Source organism: Glycine max, chromosome 2, assembly GCF_000004515.6.
Source record: "Glycine max cultivar Williams 82 chromosome 2, Glycine_max_v4.0, whole genome shotgun sequence".
In the NCBI taxonomy this organism is placed as follows: domain Eukaryota; kingdom Viridiplantae; phylum Streptophyta; class Magnoliopsida; order Fabales; family Fabaceae; genus Glycine; species Glycine max.
In genome coordinates this window covers 3721279-3732020 of record NC_016089.4, presented here as the reverse complement: position 1 = coordinate 3732020, position 10742 = coordinate 3721279, and the positions used below count along the sequence as shown (strand labels likewise).

General features: G+C 29.7%; 1 protein-coding gene across 7 annotated transcripts; it reads right to left on the bottom strand.

The window, feature by feature from the left end:
* Nucleotides 1-1672: 1672 nt before the first annotated feature.
* Nucleotides 1673-10742, bottom strand: LOC100807505 (uncharacterized). Of its 7 annotated transcripts, none has more exons than XM_041010772.1 (16): nt 10626-10742; nt 6918-7020; nt 6688-6792; nt 6402-6437; nt 6077-6187; nt 5866-5946; nt 5674-5792; nt 5025-5126; nt 4483-4614; nt 4334-4402; nt 3963-4029; nt 3473-3526; nt 2996-3091; nt 2260-2286; nt 2115-2150; nt 1674-2010 (listed from the first exon to the last, which is right to left on the bottom strand). In XM_041010772.1, the coding sequence occupies exons 2-16, from the start codon at nt 6975-6977 to the stop codon at nt 1852-1854; spliced, it is 1254 nt and encodes a 417-aa protein (XP_040866706.1). In that variant the 5' UTR covers nt 6978-7020; nt 10626-10742; the 3' UTR covers nt 1674-1851. The 7 variants fall into 7 exon arrangements, with proteins under 7 accessions (XP_040866710.1, XP_040866706.1, XP_040866709.1 ...); XM_041010775.1 differs by having other exon boundaries at nt 6918-7013; nt 10626-10731; XM_006574572.3 differs by having other exon boundaries at nt 1679-2010; nt 4483-4599.

Here is a 10742-nt window from a genome sequence, read left to right as displayed (position 1 = left end):
GAACATAACATATTAATATTATTATTGTGTGAAGTGTATATAATGCATGAGGTGTGATAACGTGTTGTCTTGGGATTATGGAAGTGTGATGAACTATGTGTAAGTGACCACTTGAATATATGTTAAATTGTGAGATCACACATGTGTATTGAGATGTTGTGTGCATTGAGTTGTGAGCTATAAACCGTACAATCACACGACTGTAAGACCCCTTTAAAGGTAACGAGTTAATGCGCGACGAATATTCTGATGGAATCCACTATGAGAACCTGACGAGTTTAATCACTTTGAGGTGCGACAAGTTAAAAATATTTTGAGAACAATTGAAGAGTCGTGTATTTTGTACAGTTCATAGATAAAATTTGCATGCTAAAATGTTTTCTGGGTTGGAAACGAATTAGGAGGGCAAGTCCCTGACAGACTCTTCGAAGTGTAGGTCTTAAGGATAAATACACTCAATTTGAATGTTCCTTAAAGCCTATGTTGATCTCATATGATTGGAGTGCTCTCGCAAAACAGAGTAACCCTGACTGGTGTCCCTATGATTTTACCTAGTGAGAGTGACTTGACTTACCAATATGTGGTTTATTTTGTCATGTACTCCTAGGCACCCGACGAGATTTTTCACTGACATGGTACCACATTGCATATAAGATTGAGTTTTAGTATATTTGTTGCATAACGCTTGTGTATTGATCGATATTGATTGGTTGAGTGATATTGTGTTTTGATCCTTGAATATGTGAATGATGTGAAAATGAATGAGATGTGCTGTGTTGAGATGTGATATTACGCAACAACTGGTGGAATGACGTGAGCTATGTTTAAGTAAGCGATATTTCATTTATATGATATGTATATCTACATGTTGTCTCGTTTCTTTCTATTAGTTAGGAATGTGATAATTCACTTCCTGTGTGTTGTTTGTGTTTGGATCTTGTAATAATCTCGAACCTTGTGTTTGTGGGAGCGGATGGTAAGATGGATGACTATGGAGAACCTCATGATAGAACACGTTGAAACACAATGCTTTGATAGGATGTAACATTGGAACATGAGTTTCTGTATTAATTACATGAAGTTCTAGACATGTAGTTTTTATCATTTTGTTTCACATATTGAGTCTTTAGTTCATTCTTTGGAGTTTTGGACGGTCTTGTTTTGAGTCAAAATGATTTTATTATTTATTTGGACAAGTTCTATTATGATGTTAGAAAAATAAATATGAATCTTTTATCTTTTTGAAATGTGTTTTAAATTTTTTAATTAATTTCACATTCCTATTCTTTTTATTATTAATACATATATATGTGGAACAAAAGATGTGATAATATAAATATGAAAAAACTTATCTCTATCAAACATGTCTAAGTAAGTTTATAGGTTCATAATAATATATGAAATATCAACTTTAATTGAATGAATGATAGTTGTATTATGAGAAAGAATGTTTTAATGAAATTAAATCCCAACATTTTTTTTATCATATTTGTTAAACTAAAAAATTCTGCATATTAAGTGTTCATAAAAACTTTGCAAAAAGAGTTTTATCATTGGTGTTAATGATAGGTCGGAGATTTAAAACACTGATTATAACTTTCAAAGAGAGAGAAAGGAAAATAGTGATGAAAATGCAGGAAACAATAACCATGAGATTAGGGTTCTTTGAAAGCATCAACCAGAGATCTGAGATCTCGTTCAGAAAGGAAAATAGTGATAAGAACAAAGTTCAAACCATAACAAGAAAATATAAAGAAAAATATAATTTATTTTTCAAAAATTGAATGAATTTTTGAGTTACACAAACAAAATTATGCCTATAAATAAAGGTAATGTTTTGTGAATGAAACTTTAAGATATAAAGTGCTTAGAAAGGCGTTGTGTGTCTCGTTGTTTTCTTATGCGTCTTTGGTCACTTTTAAATGGATCAACCCAGGTTTTGTCTTCAGAAATAGCTTGATTCCACCGTTCTTGGAAGATTTCAAATTCCCTTGTTGATTGTCTTCTTATCTGCTCAATCCATACGTTAATATGTAAATAGTGTTTTGCAATGCATGTTACTCTTTGGTCAATACCATAACAATTGGGTTTGAAACTAAGCTTAAAAACCTCACCTCAGTTCGCACATCAATTCCCACTCCACCTTGTTTCTACTTAGGAAATGATAGAAAATCAACAATAAACTGAATATTAGGATTATTAATGAAATAGCCAAATAGGATTGCAGACAAGAACCACAGAATGTCATTAAAACTTTACCATAGTTGTCTTTTGTAGTTTTGAAACCTGCAGAAAAAGAAACAAAATCTATTATTATCAAGCAAATGATCAACAACAAACTACTACTAAAAATGGTAGAATAATGTCTTTCACAAATGCTAAGTTAATTTTAAGAAAATTACAAAATCTAAAAAGTGTTATACTGAGATCAACAATGCATGAAATGCTCTTAATGCTTAACAATTATCAATTACATTTCCAAATCATTTAAATGTCTCAAATATTTAGTATGCATACAAAAAATGATTTTGATGTCAAGGATTAAAAGTTTTTATTAAGAAAAAAAGTAAATCTGAGGGCTAATGTTAATAAAACTATAAAAAATATGGGAATTTTCGGGAGATCAGATCAAATGGGTATATCTAATGGTTAATTAGCAACAAAATAGCAAACAACACAACTTTATTGGTGCTATAATTCAAACCAACAAATTTGTCCAGACAAATGAATACAGGGAAAAAGGAACACTTTTTTTTACATAACGAAATGATATGTAAAAAACCATGTTTGTTCTTAAGTTTAGTGTCATAAGGAATAAGGAATTTGATTCGATAAAGAAGGAGAGGTAGTGTATATAAGAGTATTTTCAAGTTACAACTATACTGAATATTGAATAATACCATGTTGGAGCACGCACTTTATATTTTTGGTTTACACTTTGCAGTGAATGAATTCCACAATGAATTCCACAATTATGAAAGGACGAGACATATACCTTTGTCATTCTGTGACCACTCCCACCCAAAGTTTGTATTCCCTTATGAAAAACATATTCGCTATCAACAACTCCCACTTTTTTAGTTCGACGTCCCTAAAAAATGACATTATTCTCACTAATGATATAATGCTGGCTAAAAAAGTCAAGGCAGAGCAACCTAAGTCCTAGTATACAAATGATTGATTGATTAAATATAAATTTAATATATCAACACATGATGCATTTAAAATTGACATGCTAATGATTTCACACGAGAATGTGCAAATATTCCATAACCTTTATCTCTTGTTGGAGGAAGTAGTAATTGCCCAATATCATATAAGCACGATTGGCTATATCAATCACTTCCAAGAACGAAAAATAGAGTTGCAAGGTAATAAGAATCTTATAGGAAGTGTCATCATTGAAAAAGAAAATAAAGAAATAAAAAAAATTACAACCACCAAAAGTGTCTAGAAAATGCATATTTCTCACCTGTGCACAATATCCTAGTTTCAAATCCAGTCCCCATCCATGGACAAGGTCATTCTGGAGAAGATACAAATGATAGTGATGAGCCAATATTGAGCACCAACATGGAGGATTATTTTCATCTATTTGTAATATATGACAAAAATGACAATTTGAATTCTAAAAATTTCATAACAAACAAGGTTAAACTTCACCAGGAAGCCCACCAAAATAAAATGCAAGTAAATCAGAACAAGTTTTCTTTTGAGCAGCTAGACGAAGGTAAACCTCATTTAAGGACACCTATTGGCAATCATTTTGGTAACTTTAAAAAACTAACACGACTATAAACAACAATAATAAATTTTTGGACAAAAAATTTAAGTTGTCCGTGGTATGTAACACACTAGTACAATTAGAAGAAACAAAAGTTTTGGATGAGTTTTAAAGGAGTTTACAACATGTCTTTGGTTAGATTTTAGATTTAATATTATATACATGCAAATAATATTACCTGTATAAGATGCCAAGTACAGTACCAGGCTGATCGAGAGAAAACCGGAGCCATACCTTCCACGAACCTACACAAGTTGAATTGAAGTTTTTGTGTCATTCACAACACAACATGCATGCCAGGATTTATCATAAATCACCACAAAGGAATTTGTCTCATTGTATTTGTTATAATGCTTTCAAAAGTAGAGAGAAGAAAAACATAGTATATTACAAGGTAGTCAACTAAACCATAACATAATCATCTTGATGGTAGATGGAAGGATGATAAACAAAAAAAAAAAAAAAAAAAAAAAAAACATCAACAAGATCCAACACAAACATCTTGAAATATTACACAACTCTAGCAGGTTCAAAGAAAGTAACAATTACCCAGTGCATGGCGGTTCCTCACTTGAATCTGAACACCTTGCACGGCGTTTGCGTCGTTCATAGACTCTCCTGCTTCAATGAAACACCGAATGTAAGTACAATAAACATTGTTTGGCAAGAACATATGGAATAGTCTAACAAAAAATCACCTATGAAATTTCTTGGTTATAGATCTAATTGTAATTCTATGATGTATCTCTGTTGAATGTGGATCAAGAGCTGGTTGAGATATCTCCAAACCTTCTTGCTTTATAATTTCAATATATCTGCAAAAAGGAAGCCTATATTGATTCATTTTTTTATTTGACGAGAAAAAACCCTGTAAAGAGGCGACTGACTAGCCTTAAAATTAGATCAGGTTTAAGAATAAAACCCCAACAAATAACCTCTTTTTTAAGATACCACCCTAGAAAAGCCAAGATTTCTTAGCAACCAAATGAAGGATAATATACATCTTATAGTGTGTTGCAGAAAATTCAGAGTCAGTTTTCATTCAGCTATCAAATCATAAAAGGGGAAAAACTAATATATAATCATGTAATCAAATAAAATTGGATTCTTTTTTCATAACATTTACACCAGTAGGTTCCTGCAAGCCTATAAAATGATAATCATTCACATCCAAGGTAGACTGCACATACATATCAAAATAACAGGAATAACAGAAAAGCAAAGAAACATCCCTTCATACCTTGATGGTGAAAAATGCTCCACCCCTAGATCCTCATCCCAAAGAAAGATAAAATCATAAATGGAGACTATATTCGGATGTAGAAATCTTTTTGCAAACCACCTGACAAAGAACTCGTGAATTAATATGTAAGTTTCAGAAAAATAAACCACCAACTACATATATAAGTAAGTACGTATATACAAGCATATAACATTGGAAATAAATAAAAATCGTGGAAAACTATCACAATACAACTTGCAGTATGATATGCTCATAGTTACAACTTACTGAATACAGATACCATAAAAAACCATATTAAGATAGCTCAGGTATACATTTCCCAATTCATCATCTATAACTAGAAGATTCCTAATCCCCATAGTCTTGCCTAGGCATTAACATGATATTATTATGATATACATTTTCAATATCAGTGGTGGTTCCATGCAAAGATAAAAAAAATAAAAATAAGACTTCGATTTAATAATTTGAATCTTGAGTCAAAGAGACATTTTGATTTTCAAAGTATCATTTACTGAATAAAGATATAATATGCTCCATTTATTATTATAGTTTCCTCAAATGAATTAAAGCAATCCCTATTCAATGAACATATTTCAGACAACAAAAAAAAAAGACATCTAAGTGTTTGGTCGCATATACTTACCACTTTGTTTGATTCCGAGCAACAATTTGTATGACATTGCTACTCCAGTCAAGATTCCACCATCCATCAACCTCGCCGTCATAATGGAATAAAATAATTGTAAAGTTTTCTTGAAGAAACTGAAAAAAATGAAATTAGTTGAAGAATGTTAATTCAAATAATTTGAATGATCTAAGCAATCATCAAGAATACCTTTTGCACCATAACATCAACATTATGCTTTTGTTTAATACCAACTGGAACTGCCAATAAGTTACGGTTAGAGAAAACAGCCTGCAATTTCATAAACCCCAAGCAATCATTATATTGTTAACACAGGTGATGCAACAAATTCCCAAATTTAACCTATCTTTTAACAGTTTCAATAAAACTAAAATATAGAAGAATAATGCAAAATTCTAACCTTTGACCTTGAACTACTTGTCGACCATGATGGTTTTAACTCCAAATCAGAATTAGCATGAACTATACCTTGTGGCAACCCTTTCAAATTCCCAGAAGTTGTAGGATACACCTACACCAACACATAAAAAATGCATTCAAATTACAAAATCATATATTAGGCAAGAATTGTGAATCGGACAGGTTCATAACAAATTTTGAAATCAATCATTGCTGTCATTTGCTAAAACTAGTAGGGATTTTGTAAAGCATTGAAGATTAAATCTGAAAAAAAAAAAAAGAATAAAAAAGCTACTTGGGCTAGTAATCTGACATCATAGTTTTACCTTTGGTTCTCCCCAGGAACTCGATTTTTTGTCAATCTGATAGTTACAAATATAAACAAATGCATGAGGGAATAAGTTAGACCACCCAGCACAAGAGTACATGTCATTTAACAATGCGTGCATTATTGACATAGTTATAGGACTCTCTGGACAAAGCAGTACTAGTTTATTATTAATAAGATGCTAAATTGTTATGCATCAATTAGCCAAACATTTAATAAATATTTTGACCCTTTGTTATGATGTACATGCAATGATATTCCAAAGAATTCAAGTGATCTCATACCTCTTCTTGGTGATATTGATACTTTGTAATTCTATACATAATGAACATTATTGTACAAAAAACTGCCAGAAAAGACAGTTGTTTTGTCTTGAAACTTGATTTTCGCTGCCCAAAAAATCTATTGTTAAAACAATGATATAACGCAGAAATCTTCAGAGCTAAAGTATATTTTACAAGAAACTCTCCTAACAAAATCCAAAGTAATGAGATTAGAAGAAAAGAGGACAAACCACATCAGACAATCCACTTTTTTTTCTCATCGGCCATCTCAATGATTTGATCGACGTCATAGCAAATTGAATCTTTCATTCAGTCCTCATCAAAAACTGCTTGCTATGAGATAAAGCATTAGAAATTTATAAGCTATTTCAACCCAATGCTTAATATATTTGTTTCTCGATAACATTGCATGATTTTGCATCAATAACAAATTTGACTGATCAACACAACAAAATTTGAAGTTACCATATTCTCTGTTATAAAGCAGAACACGAAATACACTGAAGTACACACACACATATATTGAAAAATTAAAGCAAGGATTTCCTTTGAGCTTAATTGATGAACAATACCTAAGGTCCAAAATAGAAAAACATTATTGCAAAACTGAATGACTTTCATTCATGCGTAAAACCATTTTTCCAAAAAACCAACTATATTGAACTTCATCTAGAACCAAAAGTCCTTCCTTCACAACCAAACCCCATCAGTTTTCCTCCCCATTGAAATTAAACGGAAATAAAAAAAAAACAAAAAAAAAGACTAAAAATAACGCCCATTGATAATAACAGAGAAAACAAGAACTCAGTCCTCACTGACTGTTTCAGTCATATCTAACCCTCTCCACAAGTTATTTTTGGTCATTTAAAGAAGATAAAAGTTTCACTCCAAAATTAAAATACTTGACTGCTAAAACTGCTTTCTCCGTTAACAAAATTGAAGATTTTCCATGGTCTATTTACACCTGGATCTTCCCCTTGAGACCCAAAGTAGTAAAAGACAAGAACATTAGATGTTACATTCATTATCCTATGTGGGACTTGCAAGTTTGCAAGTATAGCCTCCTCTTAGCTTTTATAGATGTTGTATGTTTGGACGTGTCACTGTCAAATATGAGAGACACTGAAGCACTTAGCAATATAATGGATATCCTTTCTTGTTGTCTTTATTCCGTGTTGTATTTGCTTCGTGGTTATTATTCAAACTCTGAGGCATGAAACAGGATTGTAAAAGAACCGGTTAAAAAACCGTTAAACCGGTATAAATCTGTCAAAACCTGAGGTTCACCGGTTCTAAACGGTTCTCATAAAGTGAAAAAAAAGTACTATTGTGTGAAAGAGAACACGTTATCCAAAACTGTGTAAGTGCAATATGTACCTAGCTATCAATCAAAGTGAAAGTGAACACTAATGAATAGCTAAGTGAACATGTAAAAGGTAAAGTCACAAAAAGCAATGTTTTTCATACATTGCAGAGTAAAAAGATGCTCCGAAAAGTAGTGTGATTAAAATTTACTAATAAAAATGAAATACATTAACTTTATAATGTATTAAATTAAATATTATAATAAATGAGACCAGTATTGTATTAACTCTAAAAAATTGATGTATTAGCAATTATAATTTTCATATTTTCCCCTTTTAGTTGTTGGTAGATATATTATTTTGTGTTGTAGAAATTAAATATTATGTTATATTTGATTTAGTTTAATATGCAATTTTATATGTTATATATTGTTAATGATGATATTTTAAAGAAAGTTATGACTATTATATAATTTGTTATATTAAAATTTTAAAAATATTATTTAATTATTATCAATTCAATCACAATTAAATTATTAAACTTTGAATCAATCAATATTTTTGCGATTCAATGATCGATCCAGTTTTTAAAATCTTATTTTTTTATCATGCAGGACATATAATGTGGTCTAATTTATTACTTAATAAATTATATAATATTAAAAGTATGTATCTATAATGTCCTTAGGAGAGCTGTCAATTTGGCTCAGCCTAAAGGCTGCGCCTTCCACGTTGGCCATGGCAAAAAATCCCAGTATAAAAAGCTACCAGGCCAAAAAAGTCCACAAAGTCATGAGATTTTTATTTATGCATGATTTTTTTAGTGAAAATTTAGGAGAAGAGATGGGGTCCAATCGAAGGCAAAAAAAGTTTTTGAGCTCTAAAAAAACTTACAAAAGTACTTAATCTACATCTTATTTTGAGTTAATTAACACTACAAGAAATTATAAAATTAGCTACAACAAAATTAATAGATTATTTTTAGTAAAATGAACCAGTTACAAAATTACAATATTGGTTATAGAATATATATATATATATATATATATATATATATATATATATATATATATATATATATATAAATTTTGCAGGGAAATATATTACTAGACATACAATATAATAGTCAAAAACTTCTAAGAAAGCATGACAGGGGAAGATATGAAGAAAAACTTACAGCTCAAGTGAAGTTATTATGTAGATTATTCTATTTAATCTTTGACTTAATGGTGTCAAAGAAAATAAACATAATATTTTTCTTTACATATATATATATATATATATATATATATATATATATATATATATATATATATATATATATATATAAAAAGCTTATACTTTTATGAAGAAAAAAATGCATAATCATAGTATAAAAATAATATATGAGAAAAAGAAATAAATTAGGGATTTTATTTAAATACATTAATAGTATAGATTATTCTTATATTATTATCTAATTATAGACTATTATGTACAGTAAAATGATTGATTTTTATAAAATAATAATATAATACTTTTATTATATAAATATAATGCACGTGAACCTTTTATATTATAACCAGACAATGTACGTATGTGTCAGTAATAAAATGTAATCAGTCTAATTTATAAGGTTTTTTTAGTTGTTAAACTAAAGTGTCCAGTGAAAAAATTGTAGGTTAAATTATTTTTATCTTCTAATTTATTTTGTAGGTTTACTTAATTTGGTCATCTTAATATTAATTTATTTTTTTTTAAAAATAGTTCAAAATTATATCATTTATTTTTAAAAGGTTCAATTAGATTTTTTATTTTTTAAAATATGTTTAATTTGATTCTATTTAAAATTAATTTTAGTTTTTTTTAATTTTCAAAGCAAATTAAAGAAAAATAAAGATCAAATTGAATTCATTAAAAAAAAATAAAAGATCTAATTAAAATATTAAAAATAAAAGACGAAATTCAAATATTTTTATTAAAAAATACGGAATCTAATTCAACCTTAAAATATTTAGAGAATAAATCCAACTTAAAAGTAAATTAGATGAATAAAAAAGTAATTTATCCTAAATTATAATAATCCCGATATAGTATTTCCAGCTTGTTCCATTAATTTGTAGCTAGGCTCCAAAAAAAGTTTCCCGTGACAGACTAGCTGTGTATTCTGTCAGCCACAGCCACATAATAGGATTGGTTTCACTAGCAGTCAAAAAAATAAAGGATATTGGTTTCACTATGCAGCTGAATGACCTTATCCCTTGCCTTAAGAATTACTTACATTTTATCACCAATGCATTCTATACTATACAGAGAGTACACACAAGCACCAAAAAGATATAGGTTTTGAAAGAGGTGCCTTTTCAGCTTAAAGAAACCTTCTTAAAGGCAAAAAAATTTCGCAGAAAACATAAGACCCTACACAGAGAATAAAATCATAGACAAACCCAATGTCCCGTTTCCTCGGAGTAACAAGTCAACCGACAAACAGTAACTGAGAATATTCTCAACCCAAAATCGAAAACAGTAATATATCCATTATTTCTGGCTCAAACACCACTGAACAATATCAACTTCAGAAGAAGAAAAAAATGCATTAACAAAAACGCAACTTTGAGAAAGCAATACTCATGGGGAAGAGAGAAAGGAACTTACAGAGAAGGGATTAATTGATGACTTCTACTGTCGTAGCCTGAGCAATGAGAGGAGGTTGATGGTGCTAACAAGAAACTGTTAAACTCAATAGAATAAATAAGCTAGTTATTGATTGAT

Bases quoted from the DNA above. Each gene is read 5' to 3' on its own strand.
- LOC100807505 (XM_041010772.1), bottom strand. From the start codon at position 6,977: ATGACGTCGATCAAATCATTGAGATGGCCGATGAGAAAAAAAAGTGGA. The intron at 6,793-6,917 runs GTTTGTCCTCTT...TTTTTTGGGCAG, and splicing joins AAAGTGGATTGTCTGATGTG to CGAAAATCAAGTTTCAAGAC. The intron at 4,615-5,024 runs GTATGAAGGGAT...GAATCAATATAG, and splicing joins GAGCATTTTTCACCATCAAG to GCTTCCTTTTTGCAGATATA.